The following is a 22,742-nucleotide window of genomic DNA, read 5'->3' as shown; positions in this document are numbered from 1 at the left end:
GCAGTAACTTCATCACTTTCAGAAGAAGCCAATCTCTTGGGCCAAATAACCAAAACACCAAGAACATCTTTGCAATGCCAAGTATCTTTCCAATGCCATTCCCAAACCTTGCCTGTAATTCAGCACTTGTTAACAGACCCACATTCCACCTGCAAAGAAAGCCAGCATTCCATCTTACGCCACTGGAAAGTTTAATAAATGAGGCATAGTGCATTGCCGATTGATGTATCACTCAACCAAGGCACAACAGAATAAACACTTAAGTGTAAAATGATTTATAGTCTGGACACAGTGGCTGAGTCTTGATTCTCATTCTGTTTCACATAACATTCGTTTTCTCTGCTTAAATCTACCTCCCTCTTACTGAAAAGGCAAGATGCATGGGTAATAGGATGAAAGATTCAGCCTTGTGCATATTTACACACAGTTCAGTAATCGCAGGAGAAAATAAATTGACAGAGAATGGTATTTATACCAAACAGTCAGAAAACAACATATTAAGATACACCGTCAAATGGTTGCCGAGTATGAATAATCTGCCAACCAAGGATCCAATTTGTGCATACATCTTCCCCAAAGCAATTTCCAGCCACTTTGGGTTCTAGCTTTTTGACTGGATAACAACACTTGAACTCATTCTGCAAAGGAAGCCAGCTGCAGCGATTTTTAAAAGGACTTTAAAGTGGACCTGGGTACACCAAAAGTGATTTGCAAAGCCCTCTGGCTTAGAGCTCCATCTTACCAGTCGAGTCAGCCCCAGAAACCTGGCCACTTGTCTGCTCCTCAGCATTGATGAGCTGTAGGTCTGTATATGAACATCCAAAGCTAGGACTGCTGGTGTCTTCAGAATGGGTGGTCCAGCTGCTCTCAGAAGTCAGAGGGCATCTCCCCAGGGAGTCAAAGGAAGGGCATGTCCAGCAGGGCATGGTCAATGGTAGGGCTGGGGAGAGACCAAAAACCAAAAGCGTACAATATAAATAGTTGTACTTTGTTTATCTTTAGTGCTTATCTTACTTTGATGTTACTCACATCATATGAAATCTCAACAGTCATACGAGGCAAGGAAGTCTTGTATGGAGAGTATCACTCATGACACAGACAGGAAAAACTGATTGACTGAGACCCCATGGTGAGTCAGTATCAAAACCAGTATGAAAAGTAAGGTCCCGGCTGGGTGCGGTGGCTCACACCTGTAATCCCAGCACTTTGGGAGGCTGAGGCGGGCGGATCACGAGGTCAGGAGATCGAGACCATCCTGGCTAACACGGTAAAACCCCATCTCTACTAAAAATACAAAAAATTAGCCAGGCATGGTGGTGGGCGCCTGTAGTCCCAGCTACTCAGGAGGCTGAGGCAGAAGAATGGCATGAACCTGGGAGGCAGAGCTTGCAGCGAGCGGAGATCGCGCCACCGCACTCCAGCCTGGGCAACAGAACGAGACTCCGTCTCAAAAAAAAAAAAAGAAAAGAAAAGAAAAGTAAGGTCCCAGGACTCTCCAATCAAAGAAAATCTCACTAAAGGAACACAAGTCACTTCAGGTCCTAATTTTGCTTCTTAACTTAGATTTCTGCTTCTTTCAAACCCAAACTACAGGAATCTTGCAGTTTCACCCTTACTGTTACATTTCCTCCATTTTTAGTGGCACAAAAAAACTCATCAATTTACACTGAAACATTAGAGCCAGTTTAGGTTAAAGGATAAAGAGTAGATATGTAACTATATATGAACATGTATGTGGCATGCCCCTGCTTGCTTTGGGTTGACTGTAACTGGAGATTCTGCTGACTGTCACATATACAAATGGAGATTTATTGAGACTGCCAACCTGCTGCAATACAATGAAAAATACCTTTAAGGGGAAAATGTACGAAGCTTGGCTTTATCTCCTTAGCCTTGAGAACCAAATCAGACTTTAAAAACTACTTTAGAAAGGATTTTTAAAATCTTTCAAATTTGAAACTTTCGAATTCTTCTAATTTGTCTTTAGTTAATTTCCTATCACATGCTGTCTCCACGGTGCTGCATAAGAATCATATCATTACGGCCGGGCATGGTGGCTCACGCCTGTAATCCCAGGACTTTGGAAAGCCGAGGGGGGCCGGGCACGGTGGCTCACGCCTGTAATCCCAGAACTTTGGAAAGCCGAGGGGGGCCGGGCACGGTGGCTCACGCCTGTAGTCCCAGGACTTTGGAAAGCCGAGGGGGTGTGGATCACCTGAGGTCAGGAGTTCAAGACCAGCCTGCCAACATGGTGAAACCCCGAATCTACTAAAAAAAATACAAAAATTAGCTGGGCATGGTGGCGGGCACCTATAATCCCAGCTACTTGGGAGGCTGACACACAAGAATCGCTTGAACCCAGGAGGTGGGTGTCGCAGTGAGATCGCGCCATTGCACTCCAGCCTGGACAACAAGAGAGAAACTCTATCTCAAAAAAAAAAAAAAAAAAAAAAAAGAATCATATCATTGCAAATTTACCAACAGGTACTGAAACAAGTGCTGAAAATAGCCTAGATAAGACAGGAAGAATGAAAACAAGAGAAACTACCATGTATTGAGTACCCATCAAATGTCAGGTATTTTACAAATGTCTTGTTTCATCCGTCTATCCTGAGAGATAGGCAGTAGTCTTATTTTAACTCAAAGACATTAAGAAACTTGCCCAAGATGATAAAGTCAGTTCTCCTGCTGGGAAAACCAAAACAAGTAGAAAAAGAAAAACTGAGATTTAAGAAAGAAGAAAGAATAAACATCAATGCTTGCAATAGTATAAATATAAAATTTTTCATTCCTTATTCTCTTAGGCATTTGTAAAGCATTTAGGTCCTTTTTCTGGAGTGCTTATTGTTCATATCCTCTTTTCTTTAAAAATGTCACCCTTTCTGCATATTCCTGAGCTATTCTCTCCAAAGATGCGGGGTCCCCTTCCCTGCTTTATTTTTCCTTAGTGTTATCACTGTATAATGTACTACACACCCGTCTTCCATACTAGAATCCAAGCTCCTTGAGGGGGCAGGGATTTTTGTCTATTATGTTCACTTCCACACCCCCATTCCTGGAATAGTGCCTGGTATAAGGCAGGCATTCAACAAATATTTGTTGGTTATATCAACAGAAGCACCACAAATCATTCCATAACAGTCTATACTAAATACAGAATATTAAAATTGGACTGGTATCTATAACCCCCACCCTAAACATAGAAAAAAATTAAAATACTAAAAAAGAAGAAAAAATAAAATTTTTTTATAAACCAACCAAAAGTAAAAAGCAAAGCCAAATTCATAAAAGCTTGCTATATGATGCCATTTCCTATAGTATGGTGGTTTAGATACTTTAAACTACTATGGAAATGAAATTAAAATATTTGTAAAATGTAATAACATTATTTAAAATGCATCACAGGGTGAGCAACAAAGTAAAGAATCATCAGAGGCCGAGTGAAAGCTGCAACCCCAAAAGAGTAAACAGAGGACACAAGCTGATTTTCACTCTCAAGATTCTGAACAAACCAGACTCTTGAGTTTTCCAAACCTCTTATGAAGAAGGCAAATGATAAAGAACCTAGGGCCAACCGAAGATGGGGGACAGAAGAGCTGATGCATAAAGTGAGAATTCCTAAAAGGCTTAAAGGGTAAGTTGGAAATAACCTCCACCCGTAGCTGGAGATAGCAAAGAAAATTGTCTGCCTTAGGATTGCGTGAAGAATAGAGGAAAAAATATCTCCTGAGAATTAATAACCACAAACTTTTTCACATAGGGGTGTACAGCTAAAAGTACTTGTGTGGTCTGAAAAACCTCCAAGTTGAGACTAGTTTAAGTACTTCCAGGTTAGTAGCCTCAGGCATCCAGGAAAAGCAAATACTATAATAATGCCTCTTTTTTTTTTTTTTTTTTGAGACAGAGTCTCGCTTTGCTGCCCAGGCTGGAGTGCAGTGGTGCAATCCCAGCTCACTGCAATCTCCACCTCCCGGGCTCAAGTGATTCTCATGTTTTAGCCTCCCAAGTAGCTGGGACTGCAGGCTCCTGCCACCATGCCCGGCCAATTTTTTTTTTTTATTTTTAGTAGAGACACGTTTCACCATGTTGGCCAGGCTGGTCTTGAACTCCTGACCTCAAGTGATCCATCTGCCCGCCTCTGCCTCCCAAAGTGTTAGGATTACAGGCGTGAGCCACCACGCCTGGCCAATAATCCTTTCTGAACGAAGATACCTTCAAACTAGCCTCCTCAGACAGAATGTTCCTAAGTTGATGTGCACATGGTAGAAAAAATAATAAATAACAAATAAATAAATCACAAAATGCATAAGAAATCAAGTTACCATGAACAAGAACCAGCAAAGTGTGTGGGTGGGTGGGGTGAACAGGCAGAATGAGATTTGCAAAGAATTTTCAGACACGAGAATTGTTGAACAAAAAATACAACTATGTTTAATCTGTTTAAGGAAATAGAAATTAAAAATATGAAAAAGGAGCATGTACAATTGAAAAAGAACTAAATAAATTTCCAGAGAAGAAAAAATATACTACAGTAAATACAAAATTGAATGGATAACATAGACAAAAAGATGAAAATATGAAAGAGAGATGAAGACACACGGAGGGCAGTGTGAGACAGTCTCACAGACATCTAATCTGACTTCCTAAGGAGAGGAGAAAGAAAATGGTAGAGGGGCAATATTTGAAAAAATACTGGTTGAAAATTCCCTAGAATTTATGAAAGATTTTACTTGTCAGATTAGAAATTCCAAGGCATCTCAAGCAGGGTAACTAAAAATAAATCTACAAATAGACACCAAAACTACGTAAGACCAAAAACAACAGCCATCAAAGAGAAAATACACATTACCTTCAAACGAAGAATGTTTACACTGACTACCACCTCTTTCCAGAGCAGGAGAAGCCAAGGTGCACTTCAATGTGTAGACAGAAAAATAACTATGAAGTTAGAATTACATACCCAGTGAAATATCTTCACAGAACAAGGGAAAAAAATAAAGACAATTTAGACAAACAAAAACTATAAATATCCTTACAGGAGGAAAGAAAGGTGAAATGAAAGAAATGTAAGAGGTTAGAAATAAAACTATATCAGTACTTAAAAATAAACCTAAATGGACTAAGCATTCAAGATAAAAAGACTGTCAGGTTGAATTAAGAAATGAAATTTAACATGGTATGCACAAAAAATATATCTAAAATATAAAGGATTATCAATGATGAAAGTAAAGGGATGGGAAAGCCACATAAGATAAAATATTAATGAAAAGAAAGTTGATATAGTTATATATTATGGATAGACTTTACAACAAAATGACAAAAAGTACAATTCATCAGAAATATAATAATCCTAAACTTGGATATATTTAATAATATAGCCTCAAAATTATTAATGCAAAAATTGACAGAACTGTAAGAAAGTAAGAAATGTCCATCATCATAATGGAAGATGTTAAAATACATCTCTGTTATTGACATATCAAGCAAGCAAAAATATCAGCAAGCAAACGGAAGCTTTAAACAACAAAATGAACATGCTGATCTAATGATCACAGAACATTACACTCAACCGGTGAAGAATGCATATTTTTTTATAATAACACCAAGAATTTTTATGATAAGTGATAACATGCTATCACTTGACATGAAGCAAGCTGGAACAAATTTCAAAAAATTGGTATACAGACCACAAATACTGGTTACGATACAATTAAGTATCTAGTTATCTAACTAGTTGTCTGGTTAACTACTATCTAGTTGTCTACACTAGATAAAAAACAATTTGAAAAATTTAAAAATTAAGAAACATACTTCTAAATAATTCACTGGCCAAAGAAGAAATCTTAATAAATATTAGGAAATATTTTGAATCAAGCAATAATGAAAATACTGTACGTGAAAATTTTAATATATGTAAGCAGTATTGTCAGCTTATATTAGAAGACAACTGAAACTTAATACAATAAGCTCCCAACTTATTAAGATACAAAAGTAGTGCAAAATAAATCAGAGAATGTTAGAAAAAGGAAATAATAAATATAAAAGCATAAATTATTTTAAAAAAATTTTTTTGACAGAATACCAAACTATATTTACTGTTTACAGTAGTAAAGGACAACAAATAATGTACAAATTGGTGAATAAACACAACAGAGCCAACAAACATCCCACCTGAGCCCATAGAGCAAACAGGAAATGAGAACATTTCAGCCAGATTTCAAGCAAGCAAGAGATGATGGGTCGTTGTTCAGGTGACTACAAAAAGGCAGAGAATGGCCACCAAGCAGCAATGGAGCCTCAGGGAAGGACAATAGGCAGAACTATGAAGATGTTTAATTGGTATAGATCCCAAAATATTTCACAGAACTGAAATCACCAGACTAATGCATAAATTCAATACATATTTGGAAAGCAGCACGGCACAAACCCACGAGAAGAACATGAAGTCATCATTCCATGGGTTCATTTGTAACCACACTTGGAAGTAGCTCTTATACACGACAACGTAACTGCAAATTCAGCAATACTTAATCTTACTTTTTAATGTATAGACCATAGTTATTCATCAGAAGCAAATACTAGAAGAAATCTGAGGCCACAACACCATTACCAAATGAGAAATGTGGGAATTTCTTCAATATTAAGAGGAAGAAAAAAGCCAATTTTGGTTGTGCCAACCCTTGCCTGTGTACCAACGCCAGGCACTGAGCAGGGAGTGGGGTGGGAGGGGTGGCAGGGGGTGGGTCCTGGGCCTCAGACCCCGAGGTTACATGCTTGAGGGCCAGAGAGCATGTGGGGTCAAACTACCAAAAGACTCGGTTATTTTTTAACCTTTGAAGAAGCATTCCAGTATTTTCCCTTCAACTTTTCCATATACTGACAAAGCTTAAATTTGCAATATTTAGCATTTTAATCACCTGTGCCTGTAACAGCAAGTGACAGTCTGTCCTCCCTACCCACCTTGCCCCCAATACCTGTCCAACAGCTGCATCCCCACTACGGGAAACACCAATTCTCTATGTGACTGGAGTGAGCAGGGGAGAGGCAACCAACTCAGGAGTCAGATCCCTGGCCGGACTAAAAATGAACATTCAGGCTATAATTTTGGGGTTAAAAAAATGTTTTGGGGGGCGGGGAACACAAATGAACACACAAAAAAACCCAAAATATCTTGCAACTCATTTTACCTGAACAAAGATAACAATTCTGATTGGCCCAATTTAAGTTACAGATCCATCCCTGCAGATATAGTTTTGAGTTGCACTTGAAGTACATCAAAGAGAGGAAAATCATTGTGGTAAACGTCCTCGAGTTTCCGCAGACGCCTTTGTGGTCGGCATGGTCACGTGCTCACCATTCAACAGTAATGCGAGGACGGATGGCCCGGGCTGGGGACAGGCCCTCTAGAAACTGTGCCCTGCCAGGCTGCTCTCCGGCGCACCTCCTGTCTGCTGCTGGAACACGTCGATGGTGTCCTCCTCCTCCATCTCCAGCTGTGCTGGAGTGTCGGTTTCATTAATTGGTTGCCCGTCGAACCTGAATCTAATCTGTCTCATTGACAAGCCCTGCCTCTCGCAGTAGGCCTTCATCAGCTTGCTCAGCGGTGTGTGCCTCTTGATCTTGAACTGCACCACAGAGCCGTCCTGCCCGGCCACCTTCAGGTTGATGTGGTCATTCTCTGTCTTCACGCCCTCCTTGGGCTTCTCCTCGGACATGGCTGCGCGGGAGGCGCGGGCAGGCGGCGCGGAGCGGGCGAGTCACGCTCTCGGCCCCGCCGCTCTCCCGCCGCAACTGTGCGCGGGGCCGCGCTTTATCCCCCCACATCCCGGCGCGCCCGTTGGTCGGCACGGGGTCACGTGGCTGTGCGCGTGCACGAGGCACGCCTATTTAAAAAATTTTAAAATACACAGATAAAATGTTCTTAGAGAAGACTAATAGAATTAATGTCAAATAACAGTAGGAATGAAAAGCGTACACAATTACAAAGACTATATTTAGAAGGAAATGAGGGGAAATAATAAATGTCTTTATACCAACACATAAACACGGATAAAACTATAGAAATCCTAACAAAATATAACTTTTCAAAACTGATTCAAGACGAAAGTTAAAAACCTGACTTGTCCAATAACCTTGAAATAAAGTGAACCAAGACATAAAATCTTCCCACCAGAAAAACGTCAGGCCAGGTGCTTTTACTGAAAAGTTCTATCAAACGTTAAAGGAAAAAAAAATTTTTTAATTTTCCACTAACTACTCCAGAGTACACAAGAAGAAAGGCCACTCATCTACTCATTTGATAAGGTTAGCATTTGTAAGGTTAGACACCAAAAACTGACAATATATACCCAATTTATATGTAAAGTCTCTAAAAGGAGAATTACAGAATAATCTCAATCATGGACATAGGTAAAAGAATCCCAAACAAATTATCAAAGAGAATTCAGTGATCTGTGAAAAGGAGAATTATATAATGACTAAACTGAGTTATCCAATTTATATAAGGTTGGTTTAACAGTGTTTCTCAACCTTTTTCTCATTATTGTCCCCCTAAGGAAACTTCTTGTACATTATTTCCCCTAATCACTCTCTCTTGAATTCCCCTCCTCTAGTAGAATATTACAATCAGAAAACTGACATTAATACAATCCACCAATCTTATTCAGATTTCCCCAGTTTTACATGTACTTGGGTGTGTGTGTGTGTGTGTGTGTATCTAGTTCTATGCAATGTTATCAATGTGTAGGTTCATGCATCCACCACAGTCAAGATACAGAACAGTTCCATCACTGCAAAGATCTTTCATGCTGCACTTCTATAAGCATGCCCATTTCCCTCCTACCTTGCCTCCATCTCCATGCTGTTCCTAACCTTTGACAACCACTAATCTGTTTTTCATTTCTATAATTTTGTCACTTCAAGACTGCAATATAAATGGAATCATGCATTATACAACTTTTTAGGACTGGCTTTTATTACTCAGCTTAATGCCTTTGAGCTTCATCTGAGTTGTTGCATGTACCAGTAGTTCATTCCTTTTTATTGCTGAGTAGTATTCCATGGTATACATATATCACAGTTAGTTTCCTTCTTTCCCCATCAAAGGACATCTAGGCTGTTTTTGGTTCTTAGCTATTATGAATAAAGCTGCTATAAACATTTGTGTACAGGTTTTTGTATGAACCTACGTTTCCATTTCTCTGGGATAAAGTCTAAGAGTGCAATTGCTGGGTCATATGGTAATTGCATGTTTAGTTTCATAAGAAACCACCAAACTGTTTTCCAAAGTGGTTGTACCATTTTATATTCCCACCAGCAATGCATGAATGATCCAATCTCTTGGCATCCTCACTAGCATTTAGTCTTACCATTACTTTTTATTTCAGTTATTCTAATAGATGTGCAGTGAAAGGATCATTTTAATTTGTATTTCCCTAATGGATAATGATATTGAATATCTTTTCATGTGATTACTTACTATCTTGATATACTCTCTTTGGTGAAACATATGTTTATTTCTTTAGCTCATTTTCCTTTTTTTTTTTTTTGGAAGATGGAGTTTCATTCTTGTTGCCCAGGCTGGAGTGCAATGTCGTGATCTCAGCTCACCACAACCACCACTTCCTGGGTTCAAGCAATTCTCCTGCCTCAGCCACCCAAGTAGCTGGAATTACAAGCATGTGCCACCACGCCCGGCTAATTTTGTATTTTTAGTAGAGACGGCGTTTCACCACGTTGGTCAGGCTGGTCTCGAACTCCTGACTTCAGGTGAACACCCACCTTGGCCTCCCAAAGTGCTGGGATTACAGGCGTAAGCCACAACACCTGGCCTAGCCCATTTTTTTAATGGGAACTTTTTACTGTTGGGTTTTGAGATTTTTCTATATATTCTAGATACTAGTCCTTTTGTTTTTATTCTGAGACAGTATTTCACTCTATTGTCCAGGTTGGAGTGGAGTGCTGCCATCTCAGCCCACTGTAACCTCCACCTCCCAGGTTCAAGCGATCCACCCACCTCAGCCTCCAGAGTAGCTGGAACTACAGGTACACACTACTATGCCTAGTTAATTTTTCGTATTTTCATAGACATGGGGTTTCACTATGTTGCCCAGGCTGGTCTCAAACTCCTGGGCTCAAGTGATCCACCTGCCTTGGCCTTCCAAAGTGCTGGGATTACAGGCATGAGCCACTGTGCCTGGCCTGATACTAGTCCTTTGTTGGCTGTGGTTTGCAAATATTTTCTCCCAGTCTGTAACTTGTCTTTTCATCCTTTTCACAGAGTTTTTGCAAAGTAAAAGTTTTTGAAATTTTAATGCTACACATATATGTTTACTTTTGTACTGTATATCTATATATTATAGCTATTCTGTATACAATAAAAATTACAATTTATTTGCCCTACTCAAGAACTATTTTTAGTCCCCTTGGGGATAATATCACCCTGTTGAGAATACATGGGTTAACATTAGAAAATCAATTAATGAACCAAAGACAAAAACCACATGATTATCTCAATAGATGCAGAAAAGGCCTTTGACAAAATTCAACAACGCTTCATGCTAAAAACTCTCAATAAATTAGGTATTGATGGGACGTATCTCAAAATAATAACAGCTATCTATGACAAACCCACAGCCAATATCATACTGAATGGGCAAAAACTGGAAGCATTCCCTCTGAAAACTGGCACAAGACAGGGATGCCCTCTCTCACCACTCCTATTCAACATAGTGCTGGAAGTTCTGGCCAGAGCAATCAGGCAGGAGAAGGAAATAAAGGGTATTCAATTAGGAAAAGAGGAAGTCAAATTGTCCCTGTTTGCAGATGACATGATTGTATATCTAGAAAACCCCATTGTCTCAGCCCAAAATCTCCTTAAGCTGATTAGCAACTTCAGCAAAGTCTCAGGATACAAAATCAATGTACAAAAATCACAAGCATTCTTGTACACCAATCATAGACAAACAGAGAGCCAAATCATGAGTGAACTCCCATTCACAACTGCTTCAAAGAGAATAAAATACCTAGGAATCCAACTTACAAGGGATGTGAAGGACCTCTTCAAGGAGAACTACAAACCACTGCTCAATGAAATAAAAGAGGATACAAACAAATGGAAGAACATTCCATGCTCATGGGTTGGAAGAATCAATATCCTGAAAATGGCCATACTGCCCAAGGTAATTTATAGATTCAATGCCATCCCCATCAAGCTACCAATGACTTTCTTCACAGAATTGGAAAAAACTACTTTAAAGTTCATATGGAACCAAAAAAGAGCCCGCATCGCCAAGTCAATCCTAAGCCAAAAGAACAAGGCTGGAGGCATCACGCTACCTGACTTCAAACTATACTACAAGGCTACAGTAACCAAAACAGCATGGTACTGGTACCACAACAGAGACATAGATCAATGGAACAGAACAGAGCCCTCAGAAATGATGCCGCATAGCTACAACTATCTGATCTTTGACAAACCTGACAAAAACAAGAAATGGGGAAAGGATTCCCTATTTAATAAATGGTGCTGGGAAAACTGGCTAGCCATATGTAGAAAGCTGAAACTGGATCCCTTCCTTACACCTTATACAAAAATTAATTCAACATGGATTAAAGACTTAAATGTTAGACCTAAAACCATTAAAATCCTACAAGAAAACCTAGGCAATACCATTCAGGACATAGGCGTGGGCAAGGACTTCATGTCTAAAACACCAAAAGCAATGGCAACAAAAGCCAAAATTGACAAATGGGATCTAATTAAACTAAAGAGCTTCTGCACAGCAAAAGAAACTACCATCAGAGTGAACACGCAACCTACAGAATGGGAGAAAATTTTTGCAACCTACTCATCTGACAAAGGGCTAATATCCAGAATCTACAATGAACTCAAACAAATTTACAAGAAAAAAAAAAACAACCCCATCAAAAAGTGGGCAAAGGACATGAACAGACACTTCTCAAAAGAAGACATTTATGCAGCCAAAAAACACATGAAGAAATGTTCATCATCACTGGCCATCAGAGAAATGCAAATCAAAACCAGTGAGACACCATCTCACACCAGTTAGAATGTCCATCATTAAAAAATCAGGAAACAACAGGTGCTGGAGAAGATGTAGAGAAATAGAAACACTTTTACACTGTTGATGGGACTGTAAACTAGTTCAACCATTGTGGAAGTCAGTGTGGCGATTCCTCAGGGATCTAGAACTAGAAATACCTTTTGACCCAGCCATCCCATTACTGGGTATATACCCAAAGGACTATAAATCATGCTGCTATAAAGACACATGCACACGTATGTTTACTGCGGCACTATTCACAATAGCAAAGAGTTGGAACCAACCCAAATGTCCAACAACAATAGACTGGATTAAGAAAATGTGGCACATATACATCATGGAATACTATGCAGCCATAAAAAATGATGAGTTCATGTCCTTTGTAGGGACATGGATGAAACTGGAAAACATCATTCTCAGTAAACTATCGCAAGGACAAAAAACCAAACACTGCATGTTCTCACTCATAGGTGGGAATTGAACAATGACAACTCACGGACACAGGAAAGGGAACATCACACTCCGGGGACTGTTGTGGGGTTGGGGGAGGGCGGAGGGACAGCATTAGGAGATATACCTAATGCTAAATGACGAGTTAATGGGTGCAGGAAATCAACATGGCACATGGATACATATGTAACAAACCTGTACATTGTGCACATGTACCCTAAAACCTAAAGTATAATAATAAAAAAAAAGAAAATCAATTAATGTAATTCACTGCAATAACATATTAAAAGAGAAAAATCTTACCATCATAATAGATAAAGAAAAAGCACTAAATAAATTTTAGTCTTTATTCATGGTAGTAATTTTTAGCAAATTAGAAGGACTCCCTAAACCTAACAGAAATACCCCCCAAACCCCACAGAAAACATCACATAAAGCTTAATTAACCCTTGGAGATTCCGATCAAGATGGTGATGTTCATTACCCTCATGTCTGTTCAACATCATATTTATGATCAGAGCCTGCACAGTAAGGCAGGAAGTGAAAAGAAGTGAAAGAATACAAAACTATCATTATTTGCAGATGATATTTTTGTATATGTAAAATAACCAAAAGACTTTACCCATAAGTTAGCAAATTAATAATGTTAGCAAAGTATGCTTGTTAATTAAAAAATCAACATATAAAAATGAATTGTGTTTCTGAAAGCCAGCAAGAAATATTTAGAAAATGAAATTTAAAACAAGACAGCATTCATTATAGCAACAAAAAGTATGAAGCATATATAGTATCAAACCTAACAAAAAATGTGCTAAGCCTTAGAGGAAGCATTTATAAAGTTTATTAACAGACAATAAATAAGATTAAATAAATGGAGAGAGATATATATGGAGATATATATATGGAGATAGAGATAAATAGATAAATATTTAGAGACTGAAAGATTTAATGTTGTAAAGATGTTAATTCTCCCTAAACTGGTTTATAAATTTACTTCAATGTCAATTAAAATTCTCGCATGGCAAAACAATCCTAAGCAAAAAGAACACAGGTAGAGACATCACACTACCATTTTCAAACTACACCACAAGGCTACAATAATTAAAACTGCATGGTATGGTATAAAAACAGATACATAGACCAATGAAACAGGTTAGAGAACCCAGAATAAAGCTGCACACCTACAACCATCTGATCTTCTGCAAAGCCAGCAATAACAAGCAATGTGGAAAAGACTTTCTGTTCAATAAATGGTGCTGAGAAAACTGGCTAGCCATTTGCAGAAGATTGAAAGTGGACTCCTACCTCTCACCATGTATAAAAAATAACTCAAGATGGATTAAAGGCTGAAATGTAAAACATAAAACTATAAAAACCCTAGAAGAAAACATAGGGAATACCATTCTGGACATTGGCCCTAGCAAAAACTTCATGGCAAAGATTCCAAAAGCAATTGCAGGAAAAACAAAAATTGACAAGTGGGACCTAATTAAACTAAAGAGCTTCTGCACAACAAAAGAAACTATCAACAGAGTAAACAGACAATCTACAAAGTGGGAAAAATATTTGCAAACTATGCATCTGACAAAGGTCTAATGTCAAGAATCTATAAGAAACTTAAATCAACAAGCAAAAAACAAACAACCTCGTTAAAATGGGCAAAGGCCATGAACAGACACTTCTCAAAAGAAGATAAAAATAGGGCAAACAAGCATATGAAAAAATGCTCAATATCACTAATCATTAGGGGAATGCAAATCAAAACCACAATGAGATACCATCTCATCCTAGTCAGAATGGCTATTATCAAAAAGTCAAAAAATAATAGATGCTGTTGAGGTTGCAGAGAAAAAAGAATGCTTACACACTGCTGGTGGGAATGTAAATTAATTCAGCCACTGTGGAAAGCAGTCTGAAGATTTCTCAAAGAACTTAAAACAGAACTACCATTTGACCTAGCAATCCCATTACTGTGTATATACCCAAAGGAATAACAACACATGCACACATATGCTCCTTGCAGCACTATTCACAATACCAAAGATGTAGAATCAACCCAGATGCTCACCAATGGCGAACTGGATAAAGAAAATGTGGTACATATACACAATGGAATACTACAGAGCCATAAAAAAAATGCGATCATGTCCTTTGCAGCAACATGGATGGAGCTGGAGGTCATTATCCTAAACAAATTAACCCAGGAACAGAAAACCAAATACCATATGTTCTCACTTGTAAATGGGAGCTAAACATTAAGTACACACAGAAATAAAGAGGAAACCAACAGACCCTAGGGCCCACTTGAGGGTGGAGGGTGGGAGGAGAGTGAGGATTGAAAAACTGCCTATTGGGTATTATGCTCATAAGTTGGGTGACAAAATTATCTGTAGACCAAACCCCCACAACAGGCAATTTACTCAGGTAACAAACCTGCAAATGTACCCCTTAAATCTACAATAAATGTTGGAAAGAAAAAAAAATTATAGCATGGCTTTCACCCATATTAACAAGCAGAATCATACTATTTAGATATGAATGAAACTGAGTTTTGAGTAATATATTTATAAGTATTTACATTAAAATAAACAACAATAAAACAGTATTGGAAAAACTGGATATCTACATGAAAAAGTGAAACTAGACTTGTACTTGAAACTGTACAGAAAAATCAATTCTAGCTAGATTGAATGTCAAAGTGTGAAGGCTATACAAGAAACATTTTAGAAGACAATATAGCCAAATGTGTTCATGACTTTGGAGTAGAGAAATATTTTCTTTACCAAGACACAGAAAGCACTAATAATAAAAGAGAAATTGAAAAAAATTGTATCATTAAAATAAATAACTTATTTTTGCCAAAAGACATAAGGAGAATGAAAAGACCATTCACAGGATAGGAGGTAACATGTGCCACACACTGAATGCACCAGGAACTCCTAGAAATCAGCAAGAAAAAGGCAGAGACACCAACAGGAATATAGCTGAACAGGGATTTCATGAAAGAAAAATCCAAATGGCACCAAAAAAGGATGCTCAACCTTGTTAGTAATCTAGGAAATGCAATTTAAAACCACATGAGGTACTAAGATCCTATTACCCTTCCCCCTTTCTTTCTCCACTTCCCTGATGACAAAAATAGAAAAATATGACAATCCTAAGTGCAGCTGAGGAAATGGAGCCACAGTGTCTTTCATGTACAGCTGGTAGGATAGTAACTAGAAACCACTTTAGAAAATGGCTTGGTGTTATCTGATTAAGGTGAATATGAACACATCCTACAGCACGCAATTCCCATCCTACTTTTTTATACAAGAGAAACACCTGCACATGTTCACCAGGATACACGTTAAAAATGTTCATAGAAAGACAAAAATAATGCTCATGGAAGTGCATTATCATCTTAGAAACAACCCAAATGGGCCGGGCACAGTGGCTGACGCCTGTAATCCCAGCACTTTGGGAGGCTGACGCAGGCGGATTATGAGGTCAGGAGTTTGCGACCAGCCTGGCCAACACAGTGAAACCCCATCTCTACTAAAAACACAAAAAATTAGCCAAGCGTGGTGGCAGGTGCCTGTAATCCCAGCTACTCAGGAGGCTGAGGCAGGAGAATCGCTTGAACCCGGAAGGCGGACGTTGTAGTGAGCTGAGATCGTGCCACTGCATTCCAACCAGGGCGACAGAGCTAGACTCCGTCTCAAAAAAAAAAGAAAAGAAAAGAAACAATCCAAATGTCCATCAAAAACAGAATGGATAAATGGATTGTAGCATATTACTATAATGGAATACAGAGTAATAAAAACTAAAAGAACCATAGCTACAAGTTCTTTTCGTTTTTGACATGGACAATTCCCACAAATAATGTATTAAAGGAGTAAGCCACAGAGTAATACAGGATTAATCCATATATATAAAGTTCAAAACCAGGCTAAATTATATCATTCTTGATGCATGTGTAGGTAGTAAAACTGTCAAGAAAAGTAAGGTAGTTATCATCACGAAACTCAGAAGGTGGTGATACAGAGGGGAGGGAAGGGGATGTGATGAGGGAGGAGGGTGTCATCAGTAGGGAAACACGCAGGGCCTCTGGCGATGACAATATTCCATTTATTAAACTGGGTGATGGGTTGTACTGCTGTTCTTTATAATCTAATACACATTCTTAAATGTTCCTTTGTATTTATTCAATAGGTAATAAAACTTATTAAAACCACATATCAAAAAAAGACAGGTTACTCAGTAAGAAAGCTATTTCACTTAATGGTATTTGCACATGGGCTCCTTACATTTGTGAGATAAAACGCCAACGTTTCTCTTGAAAGAGAAACTAGGAACAGTGCATTTGGGAGAGGCAAAGCTCCTGCCTCTCACAAACTGTTCTCATTCGCTCTAATACGCTTTGTTTATTTTTCGGCTTAGAAATCTCCGATGAGTTATTTTATTCAGGTTCTTAGCTGAATGTCCTCAGGCCACAAGCTTAGCTGAAAGAGAGAAAGTACTGGGCCTGGAGATGACTCTGCTCCCAGGGGCCAGACCTTTGATGTCTGGGCCAGGTAAAAACAGGATGCTGCCATCATGGTATTTCAAGCCTAATCTATCCAGCTTGAAGGAATAAAGTAAAGGAAAGATCAATATCTGCCTCTTCTCTTTTCCTATGAGGTTAAGATCAGGGACCCTGGATCCAGACTGCCTGGTTTGCATACCAAATCCAGCCCTGTAGTCTGGAGCAAGTTGCTCAAATCCATTTGTTCCTCCTTTTTCTCACCTGTAAAATGGAGCTGAAGAGAGTACAAACCTCATAAGGTAATTAGTTTAATACTGACGAAGCAACAGCAAAAGTGCTTGGCACACGAAGAGTACTCAACATGGGTTAGGTGGTGATGGTTATTATTCTCAAACATATCTTTTTTGTCCAAACCAAATTGCCATCTCCATCTGGGTCTCTAACTTTACATGTCCAAAACTAAGCTCCTGTTATTCCCTCCAAACCAGCTCCTGCATCCGTTCAGCTGCTCAGAACAAAACCATCAAGTCATCCTTGATTCTTCTCACAGTTGCTCCATCAAGTCATCCTTGATTCTTCTCACAGTTGCTCCATCACAATTTTTGCTAGTCCTACCTTCAAAATACATCTGGAATCCAATCACTTCCTGCCTTCTCCAAGCTACCACCCTGCTGCAAGCCGCAATCCTCTCTTGCCTGGATGGATACAGTGGCCTCCTACCTGGTCTCCTTGCCTCTACCTCTGTCCTCTCCTCCCAGTCTATTCTCAGATACACCACTCTCAACCGCTACACCATAGCTGCCACACAATTCTAACAGAATTACCGTTGAAACTCAAGTTGAATCAGGCCACACCTCTGTTCAAAAGCCTCCGTTAGCTTTCCATCTCACCCATAATAAAAAATCAAAGTCCTCACCGTGTCTGCCAAGGACCTGTGTGTCTGAGTCTCTGTAACCTTTCTGCCTCACCTCCTTCTCTTCTCTCCACATTCACTCTACTCCGGTCACACACCAAGAGCACAGCTGCCCCTCAAGGGCTATTCACTTGCTGTTCCTTCCACCTGGAAGGCTCCTCCCTACTTTCTGCAAGGCTTGCTGCCCCGTTTCCCCCAGGTCTTCACTCACATTTACCTCTCAGTCACTCCCTGGCCCTATGGAAAATTTCACATCCTCCTCACCACAGTCCCTTCTTTTGCCTCATTTTTCTCTCCTTCCCACGTTGTTACCCGACACACTTACTGTATTATTTTTATTTATTTATTTTATTTTTTGGAGACACAGTCTTGCTCTGTTGCCTAGGCTGGAGTGCAGTGGCACAATCTCAGCTCACTGCAACCTCTGCTTCCCTGGTTGAAGCAATTCTCCTGCCTCAGCCTCTCGAGTAACTGGGATTACAGGCAGGCGCCCAGCTGATTTTTGTATTTTTAGTAGAGACAGGGTTTCACTATGTTGGCCAGGCTGGTCTCAAACTCCTGACCTCAAGTGATCCGCCTGCCTCAGCCTACCAAAGTGTTGGGATTACAGGCGTAAGCCATCCCACCCAGCCCCTAACACACTTACTTTATATTTACTTCTTTAGTGTGTTTCTGGTATGAACCCCCCTCCCTGTCCCCCCGCAGAATGTGGGCTCCATGGGGCAGGAGTATTTGGCTGTATCCACAGTGCTTGAACATGACTTGAATCTGAGCATAGAGTGGGAGCTCAAAATAACATAGATTATGTGAATAATAAACCTGCAAGTTGTCAGCTAATACAATGTTTTTCTTTCTTCTTGTCCTTCAGGACCCTGGGTAGATTAAAATTTTAAATACATATATTTTGATGTCATGTCCTTTATATTTTGATGTTTAATCACCAGAGCTATAGGATTTTTTTGATGTTGTAAATGTGCCCATCCATGCACAGAAAATAGATCTAACTCCATTCTTTAACTGTGGCTCCTCTGCTTTTTCATAGCTGGCAACACGAAGCAGCTACTGCTCCCAGGACTGGCTTAGAGGAGCACTTGTTCACTCCCCAAAAGCTCCATTAGTAACAGATTGCCCAACTGTTAGGCAACTTCAACGTGGGGAGAGCAGGGACTGTGTCCAGCTCTCCCATAATTGTATTCCCAGCACCTACATTTTTTTCTGCATGAATGAACTAGTTAATTGATGCATGCTTGGGTAGTTTATTCTGTTTTGTATCCCACACCAAGAGTGAGCTAGGCCACATGGCCTCTCTGGGTGAGCTTGCACATTCTCTGCAAGAGGGGAATATTGGAGTTTTAATAAAATATTTTGTTTCCTTTTAGATACTGGAAAGAGTTATCTTTAAAAGCACTTCACCATCCTCCGTGGCATGATGACACTTTTAAATACAACAAAACTATTGCTTTTAAATGTGCTTTTTAAAGCAGCCCTCAGGAAAAAAATATAGGTGTATTTGTGTATGTGTATGTATGTATGTGTGTATGTACCTATGTATATGTCCATGGTGCGTATACACCCATGTATGCACGTACATATGTGTGTCGAACAATGGGAAATCATAACCTGATGAAAACAGCTGAAAAAAAGGGGACAGGATGGGTAAGAGGCCAGTTTCCTTGCCTATCTTGTTTAAAAAACAACAAGCTGATTTCACTGAGGGCGCCATCCTTCAAGTTCTACCTAACAGCTCATTAGCCCCACAAATGGGAGTCAGTCACTTAGTCATTCTGCAGAAGGTTTCATGTCCATCTTTTCTCTCTCCCTTCACTAGTCCAGCAAATCCTAGGTGGGCACCTACTAAGTTCCTCAAACCATATTCTGGAATAAAGAATAAATAGATAGACAAAGTCCTTCCCTTTATGGAGAAGAGAGATAATAAACAAGTTAATGCATATTTGACCCAATTGCAGGTAGAGGCATGGGCTGTGAAGACATTTGAAGCAGAAAAAAGCTAGAGAGTGGAGGTGGAGGGTTCTGCCCCACCCCTGCAGAGGTGAAGCTTGAGCAGAGTTTGGAGTGAAAATGTGGAGGAAAAGCTCTCAGGGCAGAGGGAACAGCCAGGGCAGCAGTGAACTGGCCTGGAACGGTGAAAGAGGCAGTGCAGTTACAGCAGATGGAGCCCAGGGGAGAGGATCAGCCCTGAGAAGGAAGGGCTCTGCTGAAATTTATTCCTGGGTACAGCATCCTCTGAGACAGGCTTCACAAAGGTCATTAACTACATTTAGAAGCACAGAAGAACAATTGATGGTATTAAAAAAAATAAAGCCTCTTCTGTCGCAGGGGGAATTACATATGCATGCAAAATGCAGTGGGCCTTGTCCACATATTCACCAAAAGGGTTGGGATATCTTATTCCACCCCCACCCACCACTCACTACCATTAGCCAGAATGAACAACATAATAGAAATTAACGGCTGGGCTAGTCTTCTTCAGGATGAAGCCTCTCAGCTGTCATCCCTGCCTCCCTCTTAAATGGCTGACGTCACCTCTGATCCTCCCCCAAACAAGTGGCTCTTTCTCTGGTGGCAGATAATTAGTTTCCCCAGACACAATGGGAAGGCCTTAGCCCAAGCTTTTAGGGAAGACGTTTGAAGCATAAGGGAATACTAGTGTTTGCTTGGGCTATGGGACAAATGTTCCGGAAATGAAAGGGTTTTTTTGTTGTTGTTTGTAATTATGCACATCCTGCAGTATCTGCATAATGGGTCCAATTCAGCCCTGGCCTTGCAGAAAAATTACCATGTCCCTGGAGGAAGGTCAGCGTATGAGTGAACAGGAAGCTTCATGCTGACAACAGGGCCTTAATTTTTTTTTTTTTTAATTTTAAGGATGAACTTTGCTCTTTTAGTCCATTTGTCTGCAGGCATTTGCAAATATGTTCTAAACACACCCACACTTGTAAAACGCACATACTTAAAATCAGCCTTGGCTTTGAGAGAACAGTATAAAGATTTTAGATGATAGATGAGCTGACTGCTATATTCTTCCTGGTACCTGGTGGAATTTTAAAGCCAGAGGAAGTCTTATATGTTAGTCAAACTTTTTGTAGCTAAAGAAAGTCAGGAACACTATTGGCTAAAGGACCCAACATGAATAAGACATGAGATGGGTTTAGGTTCATTTTCAAAAAAATTTCTTCAGAAAACTATACAAAATTTCATTTTTATTTAAATACATTCACCAGAAGTTTTTTTTTTTTCAAACACTCTGGTTCTGCTCATGGTTTTGTAGAATATCTATCATCTAGTTCAGAGTTCAATAAATGAGTTTTCAGTTAAATTTGTTGACATTTTTCACCACACAACCTTAAATCATATGGCAATCTCAAATTGGAGATGTGAACTGAGTTCTTGTGGCTAATTTAAGTATTTGACATTAAAGGTTCTAATAAAAATCTTCTAAAGAGATCATTTATCAACATGGCCCAACCCAAAGAGGTCTTATGAAGTCAAAGAAGTATGAATCCCTCATTTGGCCTCCCTCAAATATCAAAGGTTTTAATGTTGAACGTAATTTTTATAAAAGATTCAAGGGGTATGATTCCATATGCTTCCTCATTCCTAGTAAACTCAGGTCTGAAGAACTGATGCTGTCTTTCCATATATATGGCTATACAAAGGGTTTTGTCAGGCCAGGCGTAGTGGCTCATGCCTGTAATCCCAGCACTTTGGGAGGCTGAGGTGGGTGGATCACCCACCTGAGGTCAGGAGTTCAAGACCAGTCTGGCCAACATGGTAAAACCCGTCTCTACTAAAAATACAAAAATTAGCTGGGCATGGTGGCGGGTGCCTGCAGTCCCAGTAACTCAGGAGGCTGAGGCAAGAGAATCACTTGAACCCAGAGGCAGAGGTTGCAGTAAGCTGAGATCACACCACTGCACTCCAGCCTGGGCAACAAGAGTGAGACTCAGTCTCAAAAAAAAAAAAAAAAAAAAAAAAAAAAAAAAAAAAAGGCTTTTGTCACTCTCATTTTATTTTAACCATTTTTTTTTTTTTTTTTTTTTTGAGATGGAGTCTCACTCTTGTCACCCAGGCTGGAGTGCAGTGGTGCAATCGTGGCTCACTGCAACCTCCACCTCCCAGGTTCAAGCGATTCCCCTGCCTCAGCCTCCCAAGCAGCTGAGACTACAGGCGCCCGCCACCACGCCCGGTAATTTTTGTATTTTTAGTAGAGACGGGGTTTCACCATGTTGGCCAGGTTGGTCTCGAACTCCTGACCTTGTAATCCGCCTGCCTTGGCCTCCCAAAGTGCTGGGATTACAGGCGTGAGCCACCGCGCCTGGCCAATTTTAATCATGTGTTTCTAAGGGAGACTGTATATTTCCTTTTTTCCCTGGCCAACCATGATGGCACTTATTCACTTCAAATCCTGCCCTAATTAAAGTCCAAGAGAAAGTGGTTGCCTTGATGATTTAAGCATTTCTAGAGTTGTTTTTCCTACCAGCTGTTGCTCCTGGTTATCCAATCAACCTTGGTATGCTTCAGTGCACAATAAAATAAGTAGCCAGGTCACTAGGGTGGGGACTAACAACTCCCTGGCTTCTCTAAGGTTCTCAGTGCAGCTTCTAGCCATTTAAATACCATAAAAAATAAGAGATGTACCATTAATGACAGTCTCTTTGTCCCTAACTCCACTGTGCCTACAGCCTTGTTGCATTTTAATCAGGGCAAATAGTACATTCCAATTCCAGGCTGAAGTCCAATGCTCGCTTGGCTTTATTCTTAGGTGGCACAGTTTAAAAGATGTATT

General features: G+C 39.8%; 2 protein-coding genes across 12 annotated transcripts in view; both read right to left on the bottom strand.

The window, feature by feature from the left end:
- STON2 (stonin 2) overlaps positions 1–22,742 on the bottom strand; it is a 190,842-nt gene that overhangs the window by 119,195 nt on the left and 48,905 nt on the right. For all 10 annotated transcript variants that reach the window (XR_010122343.1, XM_055288542.2, XM_055288538.2 and 7 more), the window contains one exon: positions 743–940. Coding sequence is in view for 9 of the 10 variants with exons in the window: in XM_055288542.2 (XP_055144517.1) it covers positions 743–940 (198 nt within the window). In the remaining variant the exon portion in view is untranslated. The remainder of the gene's footprint in view (positions 1–742; positions 941–22,742) is intronic.
- LOC129487588 (small ubiquitin-related modifier 3) lies at positions 6,080–7,849 on the bottom strand. 2 transcript variants are annotated; one of them, XM_055288554.2, is made up of 2 exons: positions 7,565–7,849; positions 6,080–7,498 (listed from the first exon to the last, which is right to left on the bottom strand). In XM_055288554.2, exons 1-2 carry the CDS (start codon positions 7,713–7,715, stop codon positions 7,404–7,406), a joined length of 246 nt encoding a protein of 81 aa, XP_055144529.1. In that variant the 5' UTR covers positions 7,716–7,849; the 3' UTR covers positions 6,080–7,403. The 2 variants fall into 2 exon arrangements, with proteins under 2 accessions (XP_055144529.1, XP_055144528.1); XM_055288553.2 differs by having other exon boundaries at positions 6,080–7,765.

The sequence above is a fragment of the Symphalangus syndactylus genome, chromosome 8 (genome assembly GCF_028878055.3).
Source record: "Symphalangus syndactylus isolate Jambi chromosome 8, NHGRI_mSymSyn1-v2.1_pri, whole genome shotgun sequence".
In the NCBI taxonomy this organism is placed as follows: Eukaryota; Metazoa; Chordata; class Mammalia; order Primates; family Hylobatidae; genus Symphalangus; species Symphalangus syndactylus.
The sequence above is the reverse complement of the archived record's forward strand: the minus strand, read 5'-3'. Positions and strand labels throughout refer to the sequence as shown.

What these genes read in the sequence shown, in the direction of transcription:
- LOC129487588 (XM_055288553.2), bottom strand. Translation starts at nt 7,715, where the DNA reads ATGTCCGAGGAGAAGCCCAAGGAGGGCGTGAAGACAGAGAATGACCAC.